The sequence below is a fragment of the Microtus pennsylvanicus genome, chromosome 6 (assembly GCF_037038515.1).
Source record: "Microtus pennsylvanicus isolate mMicPen1 chromosome 6, mMicPen1.hap1, whole genome shotgun sequence".
In the NCBI taxonomy this organism is placed as follows: domain Eukaryota; kingdom Metazoa; phylum Chordata; class Mammalia; order Rodentia; family Cricetidae; genus Microtus; species Microtus pennsylvanicus.
The window spans coordinates 2,060,858-2,087,666 of NC_134584.1; the positions used below are offsets into that span (position 1 = coordinate 2,060,858).

The 26,809-nt window shown below is 57.8% G+C and overlaps 2 protein-coding genes across 8 annotated transcripts; one reads left to right on the forward strand and one right to left on the reverse strand.

The window, feature by feature from the left end:
* On the forward strand, positions 1 to 11,431 carry Cbarp (CACN subunit beta associated regulatory protein). 2 transcript variants are annotated; one of them, XM_075975538.1, is made up of 11 exons: positions 1 to 127; positions 2,555 to 2,731; positions 4,805 to 4,904; positions 4,995 to 5,134; positions 5,237 to 5,301; positions 5,686 to 5,830; positions 6,681 to 6,852; positions 6,990 to 7,118; positions 7,320 to 7,533; positions 8,802 to 8,982; positions 9,735 to 11,431. In XM_075975538.1, exons 3-11 carry the CDS (start codon positions 4,812 to 4,814, stop codon positions 10,696 to 10,698), a joined length of 2,103 nt encoding a protein of 700 aa, XP_075831653.1. In that variant the 5' UTR covers positions 1 to 127; positions 2,555 to 2,731; positions 4,805 to 4,811; the 3' UTR covers positions 10,699 to 11,431. The 2 variants fall into 2 exon arrangements, with proteins under 2 accessions (XP_075831653.1, XP_075831652.1); XM_075975537.1 differs by lacking the exons at positions 1 to 127; positions 2,555 to 2,731 and adding an exon at positions 2,927 to 3,228.
* On the reverse strand, positions 11,282 to 24,974 carry Stk11 (serine/threonine kinase 11). Of its 6 annotated transcripts, none has more exons than XM_075975539.1 (10): positions 24,685 to 24,974; positions 17,286 to 17,369; positions 16,557 to 16,646; positions 15,937 to 16,069; positions 15,733 to 15,869; positions 15,358 to 15,485; positions 14,869 to 14,926; positions 13,819 to 14,015; positions 11,917 to 12,118; positions 11,282 to 11,697 (listed from the first exon to the last, which is right to left on the reverse strand). In XM_075975539.1, the coding sequence occupies exons 1-10, from the start codon at positions 24,972 to 24,974 to the stop codon at positions 11,412 to 11,414; spliced, it is 1,605 nt and encodes a 534-aa protein (XP_075831654.1). In that variant the 3' UTR covers positions 11,282 to 11,411. The 6 variants fall into 6 exon arrangements, 5 of the variants coding, with proteins under 5 accessions (XP_075831654.1, XP_075831656.1, XP_075831658.1 ...); XM_075975543.1 differs by having other exon boundaries at positions 11,483 to 11,697; positions 11,917 to 12,123; XR_012910856.1 differs by lacking the exon at positions 11,282 to 11,697 and adding an exon at positions 12,309 to 13,553 and having other exon boundaries at positions 12,041 to 12,123.
* Between the last annotated feature and the right edge of the window lie 1,835 nt (positions 24,975 to 26,809).

Below are 26,809 nucleotides of genomic sequence, written 5' to 3' on the forward strand. Positions count from 1 at the left end.
TGTAGTTTTCTTCGCCTTCAAATTGCAAATGACGCCCTTGGTTAGGCTGTTCTGCAACCGTACACCTGCTCGCAGGAGGGGACGTTTACATTGAAGAGATGCCCGCTTGATGACAAGTGCATTCGAGGTAAAAAAGAAGCAAACCTGTAATATGTTGGGAGATAATTAAAATTTAGACTACTAGCCAGGTGTGGTGGCACACTCCTGCAAATCCCAGCTTTCGGGAGGCCGACAGAGGAGGATCACCGAATTTCACAACACACAGTAAGAACCTATTTCCAAAAGTGCACCAGAATACGTCTTTATTTTTTTTTATTTTTATTTTTTTGTTTTTCAAGACAGGGTTTCTCTGTGGTTTTGGAGCCTGTCCTGGAACTAGCTCTTGTAGACCAGGCTGGTCTCGAACTCACAGAGATCCGCCTGCCTCTGCCTCCCGAGTGCTAGGATTAAAGGCGTGCGCCACCACCGCCCGGCCAGAATACGTTTTTAAAAACCAAATTTATGCCAGGTGTAGTTAATCACAGTTCTCCGGAGGCTGAGGCAAGCGGGGCTTCTATGCGTTCAAGACTTTCCAGGTCTACATAATGGAAACATGTCTAAAAATAAATACATAAAGACAAATTTATGATGCCGGCTAAGATGCATGCTGGAGAGAGGTCGTATCTAGAGAGGGGAGGCGGGCAATTGAGATTACAGAGCGGCATGTACCCCGGAGCCGGCAGAGGGCGCGCGAAGCCTGGAGATGTTCTCGGTCTTCTCCGCAGCCCCCGCCCTCCCTGCGGGCCTCCGCCCCCGCGCGCCGCTGACGCAGGAAAGCGTGCGCGGGCGGCGGTGGGGGGGCTCCATTGACGTCTATTATGTCTGCGCAGCCTCGCTCTCGGCCATGACGTCACCAACCCGCCCCCGCAATCACGCAGGTGCCAACCCCTGCTGAGCTCTTGGTGCCCATACCACCCCATGTTGGATCACAAAAAATGCAGGTTTAGGGTTGGTGGGTGCACAGTAGGAAAATCGTTGGCTTGATTTAAAGAATTCAGTGTTGAACCTTAAGGAAGCAGCTGGCAGCTAGAGGGTAGTGGTTACTCTTGAACCCGGGGTCTGGCAGATGCGAATGTGATTCCTTTTGTTATTCTCCAAACTCTAGACTCTGGGCCTCACATCTATGCAATAGCCTAGCAGTCATGGCCTCAATCAAGCGCCACGAGAGACATCGGGTTCCCAATCCCTATAACCGGGACACTTTCCTGGGCAGTGGGCGGCTAGAAACTCCACTCCTTTCTCCAGATGCTTCCTGTACGAATGTTCCAGCTCTTAAACACACATCCCCGTCCCAGAAACCCGTATCTACCCAATGCTCCAAGAAGCAAGAACCCAAACCTAGGACATGCGTGTCCTGTCCTGTTCTGTCCACCAGACATGGCCACTGTACTTCATCGAACGAGTCTTTTTGAAAAACTAAACCCAGGGTGCTGGAGAGAGTACTACTTTTCCAGAGGACTTGAGTTCCATTCCCAGTGTACATGTGGGACTGCTAACGGCTGCCGGCAGCTGCAGCTTCAGAAGACCTATCCTTTTCTGGTGTGTGCGCACATATGCACGCACACACGAAGCACACACACATAGAGAATTTAGTATTAAATTTGGGAGCGGTGACACTTCTGAGCATAAGAGGCAGCCTGCTCTATCTACATAGTGACTTGCAGACAAGAATCCCTGCGTCAATACCCTTCACTAAATCAAAGGAGGCTGGTGTCCCAGAGATCAGTGTAAGGCGCCCACCTACAAGACAGACTCTTCCGCCGGTAGGTCCTGGGAGCGTGGGCTTAGAGTGGGACAGAAGCCGGGCGATGGTGGCGCACGCCTTTAATCCCAGCACTCGGGAGGCAGAGGCAGGCGGATCTCTGTGAGTTCTAGACCAGCCTGGTCTACAGAGCTAGTTCCAGAACAGGCTCCAAAGCCACAGAGAAACCCTGTCTTGGAAAAAGAAAATAGAATGGGACAGATCCTGGGTTGGAACCCGAGCATCAACAGGAAGAAAAGATAATTGGTTGCAAGGGATTGTCTGGAATGGGTCATTCCATTACAGACCTCTATAGATGCAAGTTAAAATTCTTCCTACGTTAGCCGGGCGATGGTGGCGCACGCCTTTAATCCCGGCACTCGGGAGGCAGAGGCAGGCGGATTTCTGTGAGTTTGAGACCAGCCTGGTCTACAGAGCTAGTTCCAGGACAGGCTCCAAAGCCACAGAGAAACCCTGTCTCAAAAAACAAAAAACAAAGCAAAAAAATTCTTCCTACATTCATTTAGTTAGTGGGCAAGGAGGCAGCAAATATTCGGACGTCGAAGGACAACTCGTGGGAGTAGGTATTCTTACCCTGTGGGACCCAGAGATGGACCACAGGTCCTTGGGCTTGGCTGCAGGCATCCTTGTCTGTTGAGCTATCGTGCCACACACTTCTGGTGGAGAAGGGTTCTTAGGCATCTCAAGCTAGCCTAGAATTCTGTGTTGTTTGATTGGCCTTGCACTCCTGATTCCCTTGATTTCATATCCCAGATGCAGGTGTGCACCATCACAACCAGTTTTGCGTGCAAGTTCTGAGCTGTGTGGATATCATTGGATATCTGGGGTATAGGGGAACGAAGCCAGGCGTGTGGGAGAAAAATGTACATAGACCTCACAGCTTGTAGACTACGGGGATCTACATACTGGAATTGAGCACCCGAGTGGCAGGTGAGAAACTAGACAGCCTAGGGTTACCCAGTGTTAGGGGAGGGGGAAGCACACAGTGCGCCCACGCACAATGTTCCGGGACACTGCACCACCAGGTAAGCTGAGTCGTGCAGCGGTGCGGGGGGGGGGGGGGGGGCGGGGCCGCCCGGCCGCGAGAAGGGGCGCCAGGAGCTCAGGCTCCGCCCCCCGCCCCCGCCAGAAGGGAAGTGGAGGCGGTGGCCAGCACGCAGCGAGCCAGACGCGGCGGCGAGAGCGGCGGGGGCGGTCAGGCTGCGGGACCGGGCGGCTACCCGGTGCACCGAGCCAGGGGCCTGAGCGGGCGCACCGCCAACGCAGTCACGTGCGCTGCCCCTCCTCTCTCGCACACCTCCTCCGCGCTCTCCATTCATAAATTCTCCGCCGGCTCCGCGGCCACCGAGCTCCAGAGCCAACCGGGAGTGCCGTGCATCCGCCACCCGCCCTCCCGCCGCCCATGGGCCGCACGCCCCGGCGCTGAGGTAGGCGCGGCGGGCCCTGGCGCACAGGGACGGGCGGGGACGGGCGGGCGGATGCGCGCGGCCAGGGGATGGCGACCAGCTCCCGGGCCCGCCCTGACCCACCAGTCCTGCCGCGCGCGATCGCGCGTGGCTTCGGGGAGGGAGCGGAAAGTGGGAAAGGCTTGAGCCGCCCTGCACGCCGCATACCGTCGGCAGCCCGGAGAGGGAGCCCGCCCGTGCCGGCCCTCGGCCTCAGTTTACCTTAGTGACAGAGCGAGAGCAGTGTCGCCATGGCCTCCTGGATCCGCATGAACCTGGCATCGGGTCCTGGGGGGGGGGCTTCCTGTAGGGACCCCTTGTCTAGGCTGGCGTCCTCGCTGGCCCTCATGACTCCACCTTATTCGCCTTGGATCTCCACCATCTTCCTGTCACTCCCATCACCATCCTTATCATGCCCCACCCCCCTACAGCCTGAATTCATTGCCCGACCTACATTAGCGCCCCTTGCCGCCGGCCAAAATTGTTGCCTGCCGTTCTCAGCCCCGGAGCGCTGAGGATACGTAACCTTCCTTGGGGGGGGGCGCACATTCTTTTTATCTGGGTCTACGTCTCCCCAAAACTCCCTTGCGGTCCGAAAGCACTGGCGACGCTGGAGCCTGCGAGCTCTTTTTCGATGGGGTTAGGTATTTGCGTGCTCACGCTCGGTGTGGGAACTAGGGATGGCTGGCCAGAGCGGCCCCTGACACCCCAGAATCCTCTCCATTTTCTGAATGAGTCAGGTGGAATTTTGAGCAGCCCCTTCCTAATGTTGCTCCCCACCCCAACCCGAAACATGCCCTAGCCTCAGTTTCCCCACGCTCCTGGCGGAGGAGCCATCTTGGCCGCGGCTCGGGGCGCCCCTGCCGGCGGCCTCCCCCGCGCCCCCGCCCGCCTCCCTCTGCCTGGCAACCCGCCCCCCGGCGCGGCCCTGCGCACCGTCGCCATGGGAACCAGATTTTTCAGGCCAGGAACAGATGAGCGTCTTTTGTCCTTTCCACTCCCACCAGTGCGGGGACCATTCCCTCTGGAGTCGTGACTTGGGTGTGTGTGGGGGGGGGTCACTGGTGCAGCCCCTCCCTCGGGTGCGCTGCCTTCAATTCCTTTTCTATCCCCTGAGACCCGAAGGACACCTGGGATCTCGACAGAATGTACTATGGGACTTCATGTCCCCTTCTTCTAAGGGTGATTTCCCTTTCCTGGGCATGGCTAGGCTACCTTGCTGGGCCGGCCGCACCGGCCAGCCAGGGAGGTGGCTGGGATGTAGGAGAGCCACTTGTACACAGACACACGCACTCACTCCTGCGCACGCGCGCGATGCCACCTTCCATGTGATAAAGATGGCGAAAGAGAGGTCCTGGGGAAAAAAGCCCTGGCTCCAGGCGCCCTAGGGAGTGGGTGTGGGGGGGGTGTGGCTCACATTGCCCCACCTGTCCATGAGTCACACCAGTGACGGCAGCTGCTGCTCTTGCACGGGGATGATGGGGGCTGACTTGCAGGGGCTCCTGTGGGGAGGGGCTGGCAGAGCTGAGCCTGAGCTGGTTCTATGCCCTACCTGTAGCCTCAAAATGCAGCCCACGGCCACCATGGCCACAGAGGCCACTACCACCGCCACGGTTGCCCTGACGACTTCGTGGGACAATGCTACCAGCCGCCCCACGGTGGGTGGTGACTCCTGGAAGTGGGGGTGGGGTGGAATAGAAAGCCCTCCTGACACTTCCCATCCCATGCACCTGACCCCCTCCCCTCAGGCGGAGCCCGACCCCATCTTGGACAACTATGTACTGCTGGTGGTGGTGATGTCGCTGTTCATCGGGGGCACGCTGGTGGTGCTGTCTGGCGTTCTTCTGCTCTGCAAACGCTGCTGGGAGGTGCACCAGCGCTTCAACAGGTGCATACCCAGGGATCCTCTTTGTGACACGCCCAGGTGGTGCCTACAGAGCCCCACAAGTGGGGATCCCCATCACTGCTCACTCCTCGCTTTCTTACTCAGGGCCATGGATGAAGCAGAGAAGACCACCACTACTTACCTGGACAACGGCACCCACCCTATACAAGGTGAGGGGCCCGCGTGGTCCGCAGCATCCTTAGCTGCACTTGACTGTGCCTCCCGCCGCGCCCCCCCCCCCCCCCGGCCCCCTGCCCGCCCCCTCGGGCCGCCTGACGGTCTGTCTGTCTGTCTCCCCCACCAGACTGGGCGCAGTTCGAGTCCGACTCATCTCTGTTTCCTTAACGCCCAGGCGTAGGTGCGCACAGGCGCGTGCTGAGAGCGAGTGAGTGTGTGAGCGGATGAGCGAGTGCCCGCCGCCCCGCCCAGCCCGCCCTGTCCTGCCCTCACTCGGCCCGCGTCCCCCTCCCGACCCACCCCTGCCCAGCAGCCTGCCTGGCAGCAAGACACGCGCGGCCCACCCGGGGCCCACCCTCTCTTGACTCTCCTCACAGACCCCGACTGCAGGGGGGAAGACCCCGAGAGCCAGGACACGGAGACAGAGCGCTTCCTAGCCACCAGCTCCACCGGCCGCCGCGTGTCCTTCAATGAGGCTGCCCTGTTTGAACAGAGCCGCAAGGCTCAGGACAAGGGCCGCCGGTGAGGGAAGCCAGGGGGAGGTCACAGCTTGGTGCTGAAAGCTGGGGACCCTGGCTCAGGTCTCTTGGTGTGGGCTGGCAGGGAGGTAGTAGAGAGTAAGTATCATATTAAGGTATAAGCTATGGTTAATGTGTTGAGCACACTGCAGACGGAGGCAGGAGGATTACCGGAGTTATTTTTAAATGTTTATTTATGTGTTTCTGTGTGTTTATGTACACGGTGGTGCAAGTGCCCATAGAGGCCAGAAGAGGGAGTCAGATCACCCTGGAGCTAGAATTGCAGGTGGTTCTGAGTAACCCAGTATGGGTCCTCGAAACCCAACTCAGGTCCTTTGCAAGAGTAGTAGGTGCTATTAACGCCCGAGCCATTGCTCCAGCTCTGATTGCTGCAAATCTGAGGCCTGACTGGCCCACATAGAAAGAACCATGGCTGGCATGGGTACATGCGTTTCAAGACCTGCCTTCAAAGGGAAACGCCAGGTATAGTAGTGTGTACCTGTATTGCCAGCCCGTGGCCAGCAGAGGCAGGAGGATTGATGTGAAGTTCAAGGCCAGCCAAGGCTTGAGAGTGGTACCTCAAAGAACAAAAACCAACCAACAAAAATCCAAAAGGGGGATGTTGAGTGTGGCAAGAGACAGAGACGGAGGGTGCTCTGTGAGTTCAAGGCCAGCCTGGTCTACACAGAGACCTGATCTAGAAAAGTGAATCAGCAGTGGTCCCAGTACCTGGTAGACAGATGGAGGCAAGGGAATCAGAAGTTTAAAGTCATCCTTGAATGGGGAGTAGATGGTAAAATAGATGTTCCGCTAAGGGCTGTCAAGAGCTGATTGTCGGGGGTCCCCCAACATAGGTATACCCTGACAGAGGGGGACTTCCATCACCTCAAGAATGCCCGTCTCACCCACCTCCACCTACCGCCCCTCAAGATCGCTACTATCCATGAGTGTGACCCGGGCGAGGCCAGCTCAGTGGCCACACCCCATCCAGCTACCACCCCTAAAGACAGCTTGGCTATTTTCCAGGTAAGGGTCAGTGCTGCAGCCAGCCCTGGTCCTCGGCAGAATGGTGGTGGGTACCAAGTGGAGTCCTGGCTGGCTGGGGTGGGGAAGTGGGACCTCCCCCTCACCTCTTGTCCTCTCTCAACCCCTCTATCTCACAGCCCCCCGGGAAGGCCCTCACTGGCCACGCAGTGGGTCCCAGCTCTGCCCTGCCAGGTGATCCCTACAACTCTGTGGACTTCTCGGAGATCAGCCCCTCTGGCTCCAGCGACTCTGGGGATGGCACCTCGGTGAGGAGGGTCCCCTGTAAGAGTCAGGCTGGTGGGAAGGGTGCTCAGCTCCTCTCCAGCCCAGAGAAGAGAACTAAACAGGGTCCAGGAGGGCAGAGCCAGCCTGAAAGAGGAAGCTAGAAGGGTGATCCCTTGCTTAGTGGGGACCCAGGGGGGACTCCATGCCTGACAATTGTCCCTGCCTCCCCCCACGTTCCCCAGTTAGATGCAGGTGCCCGGGGTGCCAAGGCTGCCGGGCCTGGGCCTGAGGCAGCACCTGGGGAGATGGGCACAGGCTCCTCGGGGCCAGGCACTGTGCTGCAATTCTTCACAAGGCTACGCCGCCATGCCAGCCTGGATGGGGCTAGCCCCTACTTCAAAGTCAAGAAATGGAAGCTGGAGTCCAGCCAGAGAGCGTCCAGTCTGGACACGAGAGGTAAGGCCACCCCAGAGTGACCGTGACTGCCAGGGGCCATCTGGATGGAGGCCTGGCAAATGGGCAGGAATTCCCAGGGCTTGCGTGTCTCCTAGGCAGGTGACCATCCCATAACTTGTGACCTAAGGCTGAGTGTCCACCCTACATTCCCAGGACGTGTGTGCACTGGTGTGGTGCTCCCCATCAGCTGTCCACAGCTCCCTGGACCTCCACCAGTCCTTTGGCCTGGTTAGGCTTTGGCTTTATTAGAACAGTCACAGGGCCTGTAGCGGGTAAGGCCCCGGCTTCCACCTCCAGTACCACATAAACCCAGTGTAGCACTGCATGCCTCGGCACTCAGGAGGAGGACAGTAATTCAGAGCTAGCCTCAGCTAGCTACCCTTGGCTACGTGACTACATGAGAGCCTGCCTCAAAAAAAAAAAAGGTGGGGGGGGCAGTATTGCATTAATTCTAGGATCTGTGAATGGCTGTTTGTTGTGAGACAGTCTGTGTGGCCCAGACAGACCTTGAGCTCCGGGCAACCCTCCCAGTTGCAGGGGATCACAGACACAAAACTACCCAGCTAATCCCTCTGCACTCTTGATAAGGCCCTGGACAGTTAATAATTTGGGCTTTTGTGGCCACATTGTCCCATCTCAACCTCTGCTGTAGGAAGTGACTTTCGTGTGCAGATGAATACGGATTTTGCTTCAGTAAAAGCTATCATAGCCCCAGGATCCAGGGTTGCTCACTGTAGAGAGGACGCTCAGGCTTTACCTGGGTGGCAGTGGCTCCCAGGCACTGGCTTCCCTGTGGGGAGGGAAGGGGGATAGGAGGTTCTAGATGGCACAGGGCTCACACCCTCCCTTTCCAGATACCACTGTGGGAGGAGGGTCTGGCTGTCTGGACCAGAACCTGTTTGGTAGGTGGCTCCCAGCCCACCTGGAGATCCGCCCAGCGGCAGTTCTGTGTTTGGGGAAGATCTTGGCTACTGGCCAGGAGCTGGGGCAGTTTCCTGTCAAGTTTCCTAGGCCAGGGCACAGCGTGTAGGTGGCACCTTCTCTCCTTCCTGGCCCTAACAACTCCAGCTCCCCTGTGCCTGCTGCTTCAGCAAGAACTGGGCTGTGCTAGCCACTGGGTGTCCTTTCTCCTGGCCATACCTGTCCAGCCAGGGTGTTCTGTCTGGACTGCTTTCCCCTGAGGCCTTCTAGTTCATGCCTAATCTCTGGACTGGACACATATGCCCTCTGCCTCTTCAACTGACCGACTACCCCCCCCCCCCCCGCAGGTTCCCCTAAGCGGCACCACTTTCAGCGGCAGCGGGCAGCCAGTGAGAGCATGGAGCAAGAGGGGGATGCCCCCCATGCAGACTTCATTCAGTACATTGCCAGCGCAGGCGATTCGGTGGCCTTCCCACCCCCCCGCCCCTTTCTGGCCAGCCCCACCAGCCCGCCCCCCACTCTTGGCAGGTATTTTTCAGTAGATAGAGATGCTAAGGGTGGGCCTGTGGGCCCCTGCCCTGCCCCATCCCCCCTAGGTGGCCCGGGGACTGCCCTCCTGGCCCTGTGGACACGAACTCGAGTCACACTGGCCACCTCATGGGGGCCACCTCTCCAGCGCAGACCGGAGAAGGAGGAGGGAAACAGGGAAAGCTTGGGTAAGGGTAGGTGGGCAGTTGATGGCTCCAAGGTCTCCAAGATGGGACACCCACCAGAGCAGAGCAGCGGGCTTGGGCCTACCCTGACCCTGCCAATTTGTGGCAGACTCCGAGGCCTGAAAGGCTCCTCAGTTGTCCCAGCAACTCTTCTGCCTACCTGTACTCCTGATATGTGGCCTGACCCCTCACACAAGCCTTGGTGATTGCTTCTATCAGAAGCAATCTCCCTCTCCAACCCAAAAGCAAAACTCCCAAATGCCAAAACCAGTAGGATACAGACAGAGGCCCTGCAAACTTGGGGTGACCCTTGGCTTCTGTAATTCACACCTGGCCCTACCATGCCATGACCAATGGGTAAAGTAACCATGTAGGACCAGGGGCCGATTTGGAGTCTAGTTCAGGTCCATTCCCTTAAGTCCCCTTGCACATCAAGAGAATGTATCTAGGAGTGGCCCAGGCTCCATGAGGGTCCCTCCATGTCCGTAGTCCCTAATGCACAAACGTGTGGCCTGGCAGGGCAGGGCAAGGCCTGCAGGCTCTGACCACGTGGGCCTGGCCTTGCAGGCTAGAGGCGTCTGAGGCAGCGGGAGGAGCAAGCCCCGAGACTCCTCTGGAACACAGCATCAGTTTGGGGCCCGAGCATGCGCAGCAGCAGGACCCACAGCAAGAGCAGGACGCCGAGCATGCACAGTGCAGCTACCGTGACCTGTGGAGCCTTCGTACTTCCCTCGAGCTAAATGCAGCCACTGCATCGGACCACAGCAGCAGCGGCAATGACCGCGACTCAGTGCGCAGCGGCGACAGCTCAGGATCGGGCTCCGGGGGTGGCGGCCCAGCACCTGCCTTCCCGCCCCCACCGGAGTCTCCGCCTGCTCTGCGGCCTAAGGACGGCGAGGCACGCCGCCTGCTGCAGATGGACAGTGGGTATGCTAGCATCGAGGGCCGCGGTGCAGGTGACGAAGCCTCCGAACTTCCCGCTCCAACCCGCAGCCCTCCCGGCAGCCCGCGAGCCTGGCCGCGCAGGCCACGCCGCGACTACAGCATCGACGAGAAGACGGACGCACTTTTCCACGAGTTCCTGCGCCACGACCCACATTTCGACGACGCACCACGCCATCGCGCACGGGCGCATCCTCACGCCCACGCTCGTAAACAGTGGCAACAGAGAGGCCGGCAGCACAGCGACCCCGGTGGCACACGCGCGGCCACACCCCCAGGGGCAGCCCGTCCTGTGCGTGCGCCCTTGCGTCGTGGTGACAGCGTTGATTGTCCTCCTGAAGGCCGTGCACTGCTGAGCGCAGGTGATGACCCGTCCATTCCTGTCATCGAGGAGGAGCCTGGCGGCGGAAGCGGTGGATGCCAGGGCTCTGGGTTGTGCGTCGAGCCCGCCGGGGCGCTGCTGGACAAGCTGGCAGTCAGCCTCGACGATAGACTCTTCTCTCCCCGTCTCCCTGAACCAGTCGCCTCCTCCCCGGTGCTGATTGTCGCTGCTGCTGCCCCCACGTCTCCCGACCACAGCCCGGCCTAAGCTCTGTGTACTCGACCCGCCTCTCAGCAGCTTCCCTGGCGGCACGTGGGGCCGCTGCGGATAGCAGAAACCTGGGGTTGCCGTGCATGCGCACGCAGCCCGATCGAACTGCGCACATGCAGTGTCCCATCACTTAGCGGGTCGCAGTGGCCTCCAGAGGCGCGAGGCTCCAGGACCCCGGCTCAGCTGCAGGGTGGATAAAACATTCGGACTCTCGAGCCCTAATATGTTCGACCATGGCATCCAGCCTCTGGCCACAAAGGCGGGTGAAGCAGATTGAGGTACAAGCAGCCCCCCTCCATTAGTGAGCACGTGCTGGTGATACCATTGCCTGCCATATGCTTGCGTGAACCTACTGGAGGGGAAGGGACCTTGGGGCAGAGAATCAGCGAGGAGCTCGCTACCCCAAATCCTGAATCCGTTTACCTCACCATGGTGTGCGCTCTAGCAGCAGCCGTACCCTCCCTCTCCAAGCAATAACTGCCTCTCCTGCTCTCAGCATGTGCACAGGCCCCACCTTGTCCCATTCCTCCCCAAGAGCCTTGGGCTTTGGACACGCAGACAGAACAGCCCAGGTGGCAGCTTCAAGTTTCCCAAGCTTTATTTATTGCCAAAATATAGGGCGGCCTCGCCTTGAGAGCCCGCCCACTCCCTGCCCTGTGCCCTGCGTGGGTAGTTGTGTTGTCTGGTTGATCATAAATGTTTCTGCATATTCATTCGCTCTGGGTTTTTTCTGCAGGCCACCCTGTGCCCCGCCTGCTCCAAACACCCTCACAGCCACAGCTCAAATCCACTTGTTTTATTAAAAAAAGAAAAAAAGAAATCAACCCAAAGACAGCGAGGCTTGCGGGGCGGCATGCGGGCGAGGCCGGCCAGTGGTCTCGACATAAAGTGCTTTCTGGGGCGGTGATCCACCCTCGGCTCCAACGCCCAGTCCACATGGGTGGGCCGAGAACCGCAGCCTTGCCGGGGCACCTGCCCGGTGATCCTGGTGACACACTGCAGGTAGGTAGAAGAGGTTACTCAGTACCTAGCCTCTGCAGGGAGGTAGACACTACCATTGGTACAATCATGACTGGTAAGGGCTGTGGTCTCAGTCACTAAACCTCACCCCATGGGACCAGTGGAGCCCGGCCCCAAGGGAAGAGCCAGGAACACAGCAGACACCCACTGAGCACCAAGCCGGTCTTTCTTGATCCTTCCTGGCCTTGCGCCCACCTGCAGGCTGCAGTCACTGCTGCTTGCAGGCTGAGAGCCGGCGGACCTTGTTGCTGGAGCACGACTTGCGAGCAGGGTTGAAGGTGCTGGGTCGGCCTTCCGGCTTCACCTTGCTGCTGAGCTGGGGCTCCGTGCCATTCACACACACCGTTTTGGGCAGGCTGCGGGTCTGTCCATTCTGACCCACTTCCTCTTCCACGACCTGTCCTGCGGGAAGATGGCAGGTATAACTTGAGCCAAGGGACCCGGCCAGCCCCGACTGCACCAAAGGCTGGTCAGGCTATGCTTTCTAGCCTCTAGTGCCATCCCTCAATGGCTCCAGAGGCCTGTGCAGCCAGGTACAGCCTTTCCAGTGGTCTGCCCTGGCCCCCCTGCAGCACGCCCATGCTCACCTGTCTAGCCAGGGTAGCCCAAGCACCAGCTCACAGAGCTCTCCAAGCGAGGCAGGCTCTGGACCCACACCAGGCCCATGGAGATGAAGCACTCAGCCTGGGGGCTGCTAGCTGTGCTGAGCATGGGGACACCGTCCAGCTGGGGGCTACAGGTCTAGCTTTCTCTGCTGGCCTGCCATCGCATTGGGGATAAGTCACCTCTCCCAAAGTTCCTCAACAAGTGGGCAGTCTCTCTAGCATGTAACTGCATAGCCACCAGGTGTTTGAGGTGTTATTATGGGAACCCAACAGAGCCCACCCCCTGCCCCACCTGTATCCAGAGTCCCTCCTGCCAAGACTGGCAGCACCCACCCTGGCCCTCACTCTGGGCTAGACTGAGGCATGAGGTACGGTGGCCCCGTAGCAGGAAACCCCTCCCCACAAGGCACTGGGTCCTGTGCAGAGGCTGTCCTTAGGTACCGCCCCTGCACAGCACCATTCCAGGTGACACAGGGCCCCACTGGCTACCCAGATACAAGGCAATATCCCCAGACCCCTCCCCGTAGCCTTGCCTTCTTTCAAACCACAGCCTCCCTGAGGGTCCCAAAGGTGCAGTCAGCATCCTAAGTGCACCCCTCCCCCACTGATGAGCTCCCATGGAGGTCCTGCCAGGCATCAGCCTTCAGCTGAGAGCCTAGCTAGTGGTACGCATTCCAGACGGGCTCAGGGTGACGGGGCCCTCGCTGTCTGAACAGAAGATGCTATTAGGATTGCGAATCTTGAGAACGACTGTGGCTAGGGCCCATACCGGACTCAGGGTCCCAGCTGGTAATGCTACAGGGACACCAGGGGTCCAGGGGCCTGACCCTCCCACACACAACTGTTTGAAGGGCCAGGAGATGCCTTCCAGTAAGTAGGACTGGCTTAAGGGGCACAAGGACAAGGGCCCTCAGAGCTCTATCTAGCCAGTGGTAACCTTGGTGCTGAGGGCCTGGCTCAGGCCTTGAACCTGGTGTGTTTTTTGGCACCCTGGTGGGAAGCCTGCCAGGGTAGTGACAGGGAAGGGCAGTCGCGGCAAGCATCCACCTGCAGACACAGTGGACAAAGCTTTATGGAGGACATGGGCAGGGCAGCAGCCAGGGAGCTACACTAAGGCCTCGAACCCCTCCTCGGGCTCCTCTCCAGGAAGGCCTGCGCCCTGGCTCTTCCACATGCATGTGTCGCATGCATCCTCGCTAAGCCCTGCCTCGGCCGCCTCCTCGACACCTGGGGAAGAAGGCGATATAAGGTCAGGCATGGCGAGGACTGAGGGCCACTGGACCCTCCCTCACATGGCTGTCTCAGGGCACCAGCCCACTGCCCTCCAGGGTCTTCTCCTGACACAACTTGCAGCCAGGGAGCCCTTCGCTAGCCCAGAGTGCAATGCCACAGCTGAGGATGGCTCAGGTCAGACTGGAGCCTCGGGGAAAGGACAAGCCCCAGAGAGCACAAAGGCGCCAGCTCCAGGGTGGCCCAAGCTGAGCCAACTCACCGGGCACCGTGAAGTCCTGGGTGTAGATGATGCCATCCTCAATGTCAAACAAGTCCTCATCCTCGTCCTCATCGGCACGGCCATGCAAGTCCTCCAGGTAGGGCACCACTGTCATACTGCGCCAACGGTCCTTAGTGTCTGGGCTCGGGGGGATGGGCACCAGTGCTTCAGCCAACGGGTGTTTCTTCCGGAACCAGCTGCAAAAGTCCAGGTGCAACAGTGTCATCAGTACTGGGCCCTTGGTGAAAACATCTGACACCTCATACAAGATGAGGCCCACCACAGCCCAAACACCCCATGGCTGCCCTCATGGGTGCTACAGGCTGAGGTCTCAGCGAGGGGTTCAGGGATCCTGACATGTGCACTCACACTAACACCCCAGAAACCACTGCCCGCTGATAGCAACCACAGCTCCTCAGACAAGGGTGGACAATCAAGGCCATGCCCCTATAGTCCCACTTATCTCAAACAGAGATAGGCTAAAAGCCCTCCCTAGGGAACACTCAGTTGAATTAGTCTCAGCCCAGCATGGAGGTGGCAAAAGCCCTGGGGACAACTGGCAGAGGCAGAGCCCACAGGCTACCTTGGACCCAGGGTTCCCACCAACAGAGTAGTAAAGAACAGGATGGAGGCTCTATAGCCTTCCCGCCTCCTGCTGGCCTCCTTGGCTGCACTCCCATGCCAAGATGGTCGGGCTCCACTGGGTTAATGGCCATCTGGGGTCCAGAGTGACACACCGCTATACTCTTCCACATCTACTGCCACATCCTCCCACCACGGAGGAACTGCTGCACAGCTGCCTGCACACCTCAACAGGGCAGCAGAGGGAGGGAGCCTGGGATAGGCTGGTGCTGGAGGACTTCACCCCTGCCTGCACTGGGCGCCAGGAAGGAGGCAGAGCCAGCAACCTGCAGACCCCAAGCTCACACGGCACTTCCACTGGCCAGCAGCGGACGGTGCATCCTCACTTCTGTGACCACCAGCATCTGCAACCATGCTCTCATGTACACTCAGACCCCAGCAGGTGCACATGGCAAGGGCAGCGCTTACCTGTGCTGCCTGATCTGTCGGATGGAGAACCTCTTGGCTGGCTCATACTCCAACATCCCTGTACAACAGGAAGGGTCAGTGGAATAGGTGCCTGCCTTCTCCGTGCCACAGCCCCACCCCACCATCCATCCTACTGGCCTTCCTAGGCCCCAGTGAGCCAGAAGCAGGCAGCCTGGGCATAGCACTGAGACCTCCCTGGATGGGGCAATCAAAGCTGATGCTAGTGCCACCTGCTGTATAGCCAGGATACACAGGACACCCCTGCATTCTCTGTGCAGAAACCAGGGAAACAATCCTTGAGACCTCCAGTGCCAGCTGACAGGGGCTGCTCTGTTAGTCAAGGTAGGCCACTGGCCCCACCCCACTGCCATCTCTGGCCACCTAGGAGCTGCAGGAGAGCCCCGCTGACTCCTGCCCCTCCACAGACCAGAGGCTCTGTCCCTGGCTGTCCTAACATGCAGGTGACACAGTCACTAGGAAGATGCCCACCTCGGAGCAGGTCAGAAAGTGGTGGGCCGCAGTCGCAAGGGATGGTGAAGTCCCCTCTCCCGATGTTCTCAAACAGCTTGTAGATATTGTCTCCCTCAAATGGGTACAGGCCCGTGGTGATGTTGTAGCTTAACATAGGAGGACAAAATCAGTGCTGGCCACACCGGAGACCAGGTGCCCAACTCCCAGAGGGATCAATGTTAACTGGCAGATGTGCGGCCATAGCACCTACACCCACCCTGTGAGGTGGGGTTGAGGGGAACCATATCCATAGGCCTGGAATATCCAACTTGCTGATCACCGTGGACAAAGAGCCCCAAGAACACTAAAGAAAACCCGCAGCTCCCCATCTTCTACAGGGTCTAAAACACTTACAGTGTGACCCCAGCTGACCAGATGTCCACCTTGAAACCTGAGAAGGTGTCAAGTCCATTGGCAATCTCGGGTGGCTGGAAAGCCGGGGAGCCCTGGCTTGTCCGGCAGGTGTCATCCACAGCAAAGGGGTGCAGGGCCTGGAGGGCAGTGAGAGTCAGGGGTGCTCAGGAGAAGTAGCCCAGGAGCCCTGCACACGGTGCCTACCTCGGCAACACCCAGGTCGGAGATCTTGAGCGTGCCATTGGTGGTGAGCAGCAGGTTGCCCGGCTTGATGTCCTTGTGCACAATGCCCTGGCTGTGTAGGTACTCCAGGCCGTCAATCAGCTGGCGAAAGTACCTGAATGGGTGGGACCGGCTCAGGCCCCACAGGGTCTCAGCCCATACCACGGTGCCTACACAAGCCTGCTATGCAATTTGGTAGAGTCATGAGGCCTAGCCCGCAAGGGAACAGGCATTTGGGGTTCAGGTAACAGACATGATAGTCAGAAGGCCGGAGCCCATTGGAAATTACAGGGGGCAACTACAGACACTGGGGCCTAGGCCCAGGGTGCCAAGCCTCCCCTCTGGCTTAACTTCTTCCCCTTCCCTTGATTCTGTGTCAACCAAGGGATCGTGACTCTGCTGAGACTAGGAGAGATGGCCAGGTCTCAGAGTCAGGCTCTGCAGGGCAGTGGGTCGACAGGGCCTAATAGGAAGGTGACCCCAAGCACATTGGCTGGGCTGAAAAGTGGGGGCCCAGAAACATCTGGTTTTTCCTGACAATGTTGCTGACAAGAGCCACAGAAAGTGTTGGCTGCTCCTCCTGTACCTAGCAGGGCACTCACCCATGGGCCTGGCACACAGGGAAGCGCTTCTCCGGCACACTGTCCAGCATCTCCTGCATGCCACACACGCAGTACTCCATCACCATATACGTAGGGTGCTAAGGAAAGCAGCACACGCCAGGCTCCCGGAGCCCTGCTCCTAGCAAGAGTGGTCTGGGATGCCCTGAAACCCAATGACAACTGAGACACTGCAGACATTGCTGAGGGTGCTGGGCCCTGCTGGGCCAGTGGCCTGCTACTGCTCCTACCAGTACTCAGAGTCCACAGGGCCACTGCACTACCTTGGTCCACATGGAGTCAGCATAGGATACAAATGGACCAGAAATGGGATGTCTACTCCTCGCCCCAGGGTGGAAGGGGTGCCTGGGAGTCTGGGCTGCAGCCAACTACAGGGCACTCGGCTCTCCATGTGCTCCCAGGATTGCCCAGATGCAGAGCAGGTGCAAGCTCTACCCTGGGAAGGGACAGCAAGGGAAACCATTAGAACGGAGGCAGTGCCAATGCATGTAGGCTCCAGGTACCCGAGATCGTGCCCAGCTCTAACCACAGTGGCCAGACCAGACTGGCATACGATAAGAGCTTCATGCCCTGCTCACCCTGTCTGCTAAGTTGCCAGGCATCACAGGACAACACATGAACTGAGCTGCAGTTAGAGGCTCTGGCTATAAAGGGTTTCTACTCCCTACCACACACAGGGACCACCTCACCCCGCTCCACCCCACAGGATATATCTTCTGCTTCTCCTCATTGTACAGCACGTCCACCAGCTGAATCACATTCCGGTGCCGCAGCCGCCGCAGCAGCTGGATCTCCCTGTAACAGAGGATACTGCTCAGCCGGCCCTGCCTGCTGTGAAGCTGCCCATCTGGGAATACATTGGACATGGGGTGGGGATCAAGTCTCCTGCTTGCCTTTAACACCTGGCTCCATCCCAGGGACCATCAGGACACTAGGATTGCTTCATAAAAGCAAGGCCCCATGTCAAGTGGCAAAGGCTCAGCACCTTATAAGCTATGACAGGGCCACAAGAGCTTCTCCCAAGCACTGTTCCACCTCATGACTTGGATATCCCCCCAGCTGGGCTGAAGGAAAGTTCAGAGGCTAGCAGCAGCAGAAACGGCCACCATGGTGCCAGCGAGGAAAACACTGGCCCCACATGAGAACCACTGTGCAACAATGGGGGCCACCAGCCAGCCACAAAGGCTCCCCTTAGCTCAGGTCTGATGCCTAGACAGCAACAGCTCCTCAACATAAGTTCCACCATCACGTGCATGCACGGCACCCATCACAGTCTCGCACACAAACGCCCCCAGCAACCAAAAGGCCAGGGTCCACACATTGAGAGACACATAATGAAGCATTAGACCGGCGTGAACAGAAACAAGGCTCGACACTTGTCAATCGTGCCCTATGAGAGACCCAGGCACAAAAGGCCACATGGGGTGGGCCTTCACAGAACAAGTGAATCCAGAGGCAAAAGGGTTTGCTGGGGCCCAAGAGTATGGCTGGGGTGGATGGCTCATGGCGGCTGTCTCTGGAGTGAGGGAACGCTGTGGAACTGGACAGTGGTGACAGCTACACCATGCACAGACTCTATGAGTGAGGAAAGCACGAGTCTCCTCTCCAATTTGGTTTGTACCCTCACCAACAAGCTCAGCAGGGTGGAAGTGCCCCTCCCTGGGCTGCTCTCACCTCCTTAAGCCCCACCTCTTCCAGAACTCTTCCTGGACAGTCCACTGGGCATTCATCCTATGCTCTGTTCCAGTCGCAGGCTTGGTGTGGAGGGGCCTTGGGAGCAGACGCTCTGCTGAGTGACGTGCTTTCACCCCGGGTCCAAATTCAACAGTGCCCACCCAGGCTGGCAACATGCTATTTATGGAGCTGTTCTGTGTTCCCAGCCTGATGGACACGCAGGGCCTTGAGGGGCATGATGGGGCCAGTGAGACACTGCAACTGTCCTTCAAAATGGTACAAGAGGTCTTGGAGCTCAGTCCTAGTACACTTTCTATCTCCAGGGGCCACAAACATGAAAGAGAAACCACACAGGATGGATGCACAGCCAGAAGTGACGATCCTGAGCCAACCATGGTACCAGAGGGCACTGGTGTTAGGAAGCCACAACACTCGGTTTTGGAGTTCCCAAGAAGCCATTTCAAATATGCCTGGACCAGTGCTCAGATCTAGCATGACCCAACCACCAGACTCTAGCTCCCCACTTCCACACTGAGTTCAGGCAGTCACTGCCGCTTTAGAATCAAGGCTCCCATCCTAATCCCCACACAAACCAACCACAGCAGGGACTGTTACAAAGGCAGGGCTTAAAGCCCACTAGGAAGGTGAGAGCTGAAGCAGATGCCATACCCAGCACATCAGTGGACACCACCATGACAGACGCCAATACTCCAATCAAGACAGAGGGGGACTTAAGCCGAGTCCCTCCACAGAGACAGCCCACCTGGACATACAATCTCCTGGGTGCTGTGCACAACATGGCCACAGAAGGAAGAAGGAAGAAGTGAGCCGCGGAAGCCCCAGCATGAGGCCATGAGCTCCCAGGATAGGACAGCACCCCTAGCTCAGGCGTGGGGCCACCCTCCAATAGAGGGTAAGCCAACAGCTGGCACACACACATACATACATGCACACGTGCATATGCACACACCAATGAAGGCCGGCTACAATGCCTCTCTGCAGCTGGAACCCTCCTTTCTGAGCACCACACACAGGCCATGCTCTTCCTGAGGGAATCTGCTGCTGGGCCAAGTCCTCCACATTCTCCCCTGTACCACACAGTGGCTCTGTGGCTCCAGCCCTTGTCCAGTAGCCCCAACTCAGGCCATGACATATATGCGCTGTGCACCCAACAGTCTCCAGTTGAGCTCTCCTGGAGTACCATCCCATTCCCAGCGAACAGAGCAAACCTGCAAGGGCAACAATGAGCCACCACCAGCCTGGCTCTACAGGGCCTGGGGTAAGCACTGGTAGCACCCCTCCAGTCTTAAGTCTTAAGCATATGCCCACTGCGGATTATGTACAGCAAAACGAGGCTCCTTCTCAGGGATCAAGTAGCTTCACCAATGTCCAGGAACACAACTAACTGCCCTCAAGACCCCCAGCACTAAGAACTCAACCTCCAAAGGTCCATCAAGTTCCTGGGCTCAGTGTCATCTGTGGTGTGTGCTTGCTTGCAGGTCACTGGACCCCAGCACTCTTCCTGTGACTTCTGTCAACGCAGACCACTGGAACAGGGCAAGAACCCAAGAGGAACTGGTCGTAACATGGTAACTTAACATGTTCCAACTTCCCCTCAGTCTCCTGACCAGGGCACCCTGCTCTGCAGCCTACACCATGAGTTTGAGGCCACCCTGAGCTACACTCATAGCAAAACACTTTCAAATAACTAAGGGTGGAGAGATAGCTTCCAGGTAAGCCAGGTTCAATTCCTGGCACCTACACAGTGGCTCCATCATATGGAACTCCAGTTCCAGGAGGTATGACATCCTCTTGGTTTCTCCAGGTACTGTATGTATTAGGATCACAATACATGGGAAAAACACTCATGGACATAAAGTTTTTCTTTCTTTCTTTCTTTCTTTTTTTTTTGGTTTCTCGAGACAGGGTTTTTCTGTGTGGCTTTGGAGCCTGTTCTGGATCTCACTCAGTAGACCAAGTTGGCCTTGAACTCAGAGCCTGCCTCGGCCTCCCAAGTGCTGGGATTAAAGGAATGTGTCACCACTGCCAGGTTACAGTTTTAGTAAAGAAAAGCTTACTGCTTGTAAGAGGCTCCCTGGTCTAATGCCTAAGGCCATGACCAAGCCAGCCCCCAGCAACCACTCCACCACTCCTACCCACAGGAAAGTACTTGAGGGCAGGAGGCAACCTGAAGGCCCAGGGAGACTCAGGCAAAGCCCTCTGGCTACAAGCTCCCCCTACCCCCAGAGCTGCAGGGCTTAGTGCCACCTACCCCGTGTTCAGTGTTTCTAAAGTAACCAAAAGTAGGAAAGAAGAAGGAAGTGGTGGGTGATGCACATGTACCAGCAGTCTAGAGTAAAGCAGCGGCAGCCCCAGGTCAGTCTGTGTCGATTGCCTTGGCGGGCTACTTAGTCTAGGGTTAGTAGCCCGCCTGGCAGTTCAGTTATTCCAGGGTCCCGGAGAGGCACTACCTGGAAGATATGGGCTAGGAGACAGGAAGAAGGCCATGCAAAGTTTGTCAGAGCCTCCGTTTATTACAGATGAGGGACAACTTATATAGAGTAAAGAGTTGGGGGATGGGCACAGGGGTCTGGGCTCTTGCCGCGTGGTTCACGTTGGTCACGTGGTTCTCGTTGATCACGTAGCCAGGTTACCTTCGGTCAGGTCACTGTAGGCCAAGAAGTCACAACTAGGAGATGACACACCTAGTTCTCTAGATAGTTTAGAATGCGGGGTGGGTTCCGCTAACAGATAGCTCTCATTAACAGCCAATTTGGGTGTGGGGTAGGCTCTGTCAATAGAACCATTCTTAACACAATTAGGGGTGTGGGGTTCTCTGCAGACTCCCCAGGGTGATGGTTCCTGTAATGATTTTAGGAGGAAATTGGCTCCTGACAAGTCTGGGCTACAGAGAAAGACCCTGCTCACAAATAACAGAAAATGACAGCTAAGAGAAGCTGGCTGAGTAGTGGCAGGGGAGCAGGCAGGAAGCAAGCTGAGCATGGCGGGCACATGCAGGGGAGGAAGTGCCTTCCGCTAGGTCCCACCCAGTTCCTCTTGGGCAGCTTAGGCAAGGCCCAGGCAGGATGCATAGTCCTGCTCTCTGGCCAACTATCCAAAGCTGAGACCACAAACTTGCTAGAACTGACAAACAGCAGGAGGACCTCAGCCACAGGCATCCCAACACCATGCAAACTAGGCCCCCAGGTAGCGGAGCTCAGGGACAGGGCAGCAGCATTCAAGGAGGAAAGGCAGTAAGCAAAAGAGATGCAGTGTCCTGAGCACCACGGCAGCAGCAGATGCCCAGAGCACTCCACCCAGAGTCCAGTATGCTGACTGCCCAGCACTGGCTCTGTGAACCAACAAAGCTCCCTCTCTGAAAGCATCACTTCCCTGACGAGAAAAGTGGCTAATAGTGGATTAGGGAGATAGTAAATCTTTCTTTGTTTTTTCAAGACAAGGTTTCTCTGTTAAACAGTCCTGGCTGTCCTGGAACTCACTCTGTAAACCAGGCTGGCCTCAAACTCAGAGATCCACCTGTCTCTTCCAAGTGCTGAGATGAAAGGCATGCACCACCACTGCCTGACCTGAGATGGTAAACCTTTTCTTTTGTTTTGTTTTTCTAAATAGGGTTTCTATATTTAGCCCTGGTTGTCTTGGAACTCACTCTGTAGACCAGGCTGGCCTTGAACTCACAGTGATCCACCTGCCTTTGCCTCCCAAGTGCTGGAATTAAAGGCTTGTGCCATCACTGCCCGGCTAAGAGTAAATCTTGACCAGAAGCACAAAGACCTGAGTTCGATCCTCCAACCAGACTGTGGCGGTGCACACTGCGCGCACACCAGCCTAGTCACCTCGCTCCAGGTCACAGTCTGAAATAAGGAGGACTGTACCGGAGAGATAACGCCTGTGGTTGACCTTAACTTCTACATGTACATACACACATGTGCACGAACTCACACAGGAAGTGACCCATAGGAGGCCACGGCATAGGTGAAGGCACACAGGCTGCCTCACAGCATAGCAGCTTGTCAAGTGTGCTCTGAGTGTTGTGTGAGCTGAAGGGTGAAAGCCGACAAAGTCCAGGGCTCAGCTTCCCACCTCGCTAGCATGCCAACTATGCGCAGTTTGTATCATAGAGTCTGCCAGTCGCCATGGGGTGGCCTCCAATTGTCCCTGGAGAGCCGCCAGCTGGACAGGGCGGGGACACTCAACAGTTGAGCGCACTGCCCACCCTCCCACCTCGAAGTGGCCAGCTGCCAGTCAGCACAGACCACTCTGCACAAGCAGGTGCTTTCTGTCCCCAAGGAGAGCTGGTGGCCAGGCACTTTGCAAAGGACATGCAGCTTGGCTAAGCACGGTCCAACTGCCAAGACCTGGCTTTTGGAAGAGTTATGTCTGTGCCACATGGGGGTGGGGTGGCTTCCTCAACCTATCCCTGAGGGCACGTCTCAGAAGTACCTCTATTCACAAGCAAAGGGCAGCAAGGCTCCAGCCCAGGGGCCACACCCACATGAAGTCCCGCAGGTAAGTTAGGGCAAGGCACCCAAAGCACACAGAGGAGCAGAAGGTCTCTGCAGCCTTCCCAAGGGAGGCGCCTTGGCGGGTATGCGTAGTGTCCTACTGGAAGGAGAAAGCTTTGCATGCAGACTGGGTCTAGAAGGTTCCAGACACTTCACCATGAGAGACAACTTGAGTGGAGTTTATTAAGCTCCTGAAAACAAAGGGGCCTTTCTGAATGGGCCAGCTGTCAGCCAAGCTGCCCCTTGTAGGCTGTGACTGTGTGGTTCATACAGGCAGGCGCCCACAGCCTCAAGGTTCCTGCAACACAAGACACTTAGGCAACAGGGCTACACCAGCACTCCATCACAGACACCTGGCCTTGGGTCATGCCATGCGAGGACCTAGGTACAGGGCAGTTTGCCAGACAGTCTGCAACTCTGGCCTCAGTTTCTCCTGGCTTTTGTCTTGTATGTGCATATACATGTACCATAGAATACGCGTGGAAGCTGTGTTTGCTTTCGCTGTGCAGGTTCCAGGGCCTTCACCCACTGAGCTATCTTGCCAAGCCCAATTTCCCTTATGAGGAGAGGTTTTGCTATGCATCTCTGGCTGGTCTAAAATCAGAAGCAATCCCTCTGCCTCAGTCTCTCTAGCATCGGGATGCCCAGACCAATTCCCACTCCTGAGGAACAGTCCACACTCCTTAAAGCAACCTAGGGGCCGGTGGCTTTCAGTAAACTTCAATGTCCCTCTGAGCTCACTCATGACACCTGTCACTCACATGCCTCCCGACTAACTCAGGTGGAGCCATTTTAGGACCTATGGGCCAATTTCTCTCACCTGAACCCACCTGGCTCTGCAAGCCACACCCTGAGGAGGTAATATTAGGTACAGACGTCACGGAAGTAGCCATGGAGCCCTCAGTCACAGGTGGAGACAACACATAGGTTCAGGCCTGGGCAGTTAGACACAGTGGGCCCCCAAGGGCCCTGAAGTTAAAGGGGGACTGAAGACCTAGAAGGGGCTGCCTGCAGCGGGAGACCAGCAGACACCACCCAGAAGTGAGGTGAGCAGCCTACCACCTCCACCTTCGGAAGACAGTGATTTGGAACCAGGTTTTCCCCAGCTCAGGTCTCTGATCTCTAAGCCACTCCCACCTGGAGGAACACCCCCAGGTACCGACAAGCCCAGGACCACTCCTACACAAGAAGCCAAGCAGGTCCCAGGCTAGACCAGGCCACCAGCTGGGCGCACACACCTCCCTGTGAGCGCCACTCAAGAGCAGTGCCCAGCTGGCAGAAACCAGGAGTTCCCAGCCTTTCCTGGGACACTTTCCTGGGACAGGACCACAGGCAAGGTCACCAGTCAGGCAGAGAGTCCCGCCAGTGCTGGCCCCCAAGATAAGGCCCCTTCTTGGAAGTCAGTAGGTGAAGTTTCCCAAGTTCCGCCAAGCCCAGCAAGTGATAAAGAGTCCCCACGACCCAGCGACGCCAACCAGGCAGGACACCGCAGGGACCCGCGCCAACACTGGCTAGCTACCTCCTACCCCTGCCTCCCCCCCAGCCTGTGTTCATTATTTTTGGGTTCCCTCTGACTCCGTAAACAAACTAGCCACCCGCCTGGCAACGCCCGCCAAGGAAGCCAAGCTCGGCCAGCGCCAAGATCCGGACGAAAAAAGTGGACTGGGTAAGCGGAGTCGGCCACACGACCTCCCCCTAGGGCAGTCTGGAGGGCTACCCCAGCACCCTGTCTCCACGCGGAGAAGCTCAGGGGTAGAGGAGGCAAATGGGTAGTGGGAGGGAGGGGAGAGGAAAAGGAGGAAGGAAATGAGAAGGGGAAAAAAGGGAAGACCCAGGAAGTAGAGAGGAAGGAGGACCGGCCGCCCAAAAGCTCAAGGCAGCGCCCGAGCCGGCCCCAGGCCCTTGGCACCTACTTCTTGACGTTGGCCTCGCCATTTGGGATCCTGCGCAGCTTTTTCTTCTTGAGGATCTTGACCGCCCTGCGGCACAAGGTCTCGGAGTCCAGCACCTCCTTCACCTTGCCGTACGAGCCCTCCCCGAGCAGGTCCCCCATCAGGTACTTGCCGATGAGCTTGGCGCGCTTGCGGCGCGGCTGGTAGATCACCTCGGTGGAGTCGATGCGGTGGATGAAGGTGTCCATGCCCACCGACATCAGCTCGCCCTCGGGGAACAGACCCAGCGGCTGAGGGTCCGCCACGTCCATCCTGGACCAGTCTTTGTCCTCGTCCCCTTCGGGGATGTCAATTCTTTTCGAATTCGAATTCCACCCCACCCCACCCCCGCTTCTTCCAAATGTTCAAGAAGGAAAAAGAAAAAGGGGAAAAAAGAAGAACGACCTCCCCAAACCTCCCGGTCCCCTCAACCGGGTCCACGTCCCCTTCGCGGGCGTCAATTCTTCACTTTTGATTTTTTTCCCCCTTCTTCTAGATGTTCACAGAGCAGAAAATAAAAATAAGAATGAAAAATAAATCAACGAGCCCCCAACCCTCGCGTCCCCCAAACTCGGGTCCCCGGGGACGCTGTTCGGAAGGAGGCGACGGTCCGCCGTCGCGGCGCGCGGGCCGCTAGGTCATGGTCGCCACTCGGGCCCCGCGCTCAGGCGCCCAAGGCGGCAGCACCGAGGCCAGTCCGAGCCGTCCATGTCCGGCCCGCGCAGACGCCCCGGGCGGCCCCTTAGTTCCGCGACTTCCTGGGGCGCGGACTCCACCCGGACACCCGCAGGCCGCGGGCACCGAAGTCGGGGCAGAGAATCTTCCGGAGACCGATCGGGGGAAGCTCACCCCGGGCGGCGCGTCCCCCTCGCCGCCGAGCCGCCGCGCGACAGGCAGGAGGCCGGAGCGGCGAGGGGGGAATCGAAGTCCAGGCAGGAAGATGCTGCCCGCGAGGAGAACTCCGAGCCGGCGCCACACTCCGCGGCTCGCGCCTCACTCGCGGACGACGTGAGCCGCCTCCCCTTTCCTAGACCAACACGCCGCCGCCATCTTGTTTACCGCCCTGCTCCGCGCCGTCGTCGCACGCCTCAACGGCGGCCACGCCCCCTCGCAGGCCTAACGTGCGCGGCCGTTGGCTGTAGCTTTAAGCCACGCCCCCTCGACCCCTCCTCGATCGCCAACGAGGATTGGCCTATTTGGAGCCTGTGGGCGGCCGAGCTGACATTGGACAGCTCGGTTCCGCCTCAGAAAGCGAGATCTACGTTCTTATTGGTTGACTCAGACGCCCGTCAATGGGAGTAAACTGGCGACTGTAAGGGAGGGACTGTGGGCTGTGACCTCAAGACCCGCCCCTCAGTGCGGCTCCGGAGGTGGAATTGGTCAGCGCTGGCGTGTGGGGGCGGGACCTTCTTTCTCAATGGTTGTTGTAGACGCCCGTCAGCAAGCGCGACGGCTGGTGGTGGCGACCTCGGAATTCCGAGGCTTGCTTCCGTCCGCGTCCTCCGCGGAACGGCCGCGCGTGGCTCCCGACACTGACCCGGCTCGGGCTCGTTCCCAAAGGCCAAATGGGAGCCGGAGGCGCCCTGAAGCCCCGCCGAGCGCAGCGCGAAGTGACAACTCCGCGATGGTGAGGTGGCTCTGCGGGTACAGGCGCCTGCCGTTAAGTCTAACGACCCGAGTTCGATCCCCGGTGAGACCCTCCACCCGCAGGCTGTCTGTGACCGCTTAATGCACTCCGCGGGACACACAGGCACCCGACAAAATGTGTTTTAAATAAAATAACAGCTGTCAAAAATGTGGCTTGGTACGATTGGCGTCGCTGTGGCCTCAGCTTTCCTGCAGGGCACTGTTTGGAGATGTCGTTTCCAGTGTTTTAAATGTGCTTGCTCTCATGTGTACGCCTGTTTGGGCTGCATGTATGAAAATAAGGGTTGGGGTATAATTGACCGAGTTCGACTCCCCGCCCGCCACACGCCAGACTTCACACACGACAATCTCCGTAGAGGCCACTAGGGGGCGGGCTGGGACAAGTCACAGGCACGGGGTGCGCGAGGTAGCTGAGCAGGTAAAGGGACGTGAGCTTAGCCAGCTGGATGCAGTGGCGGAA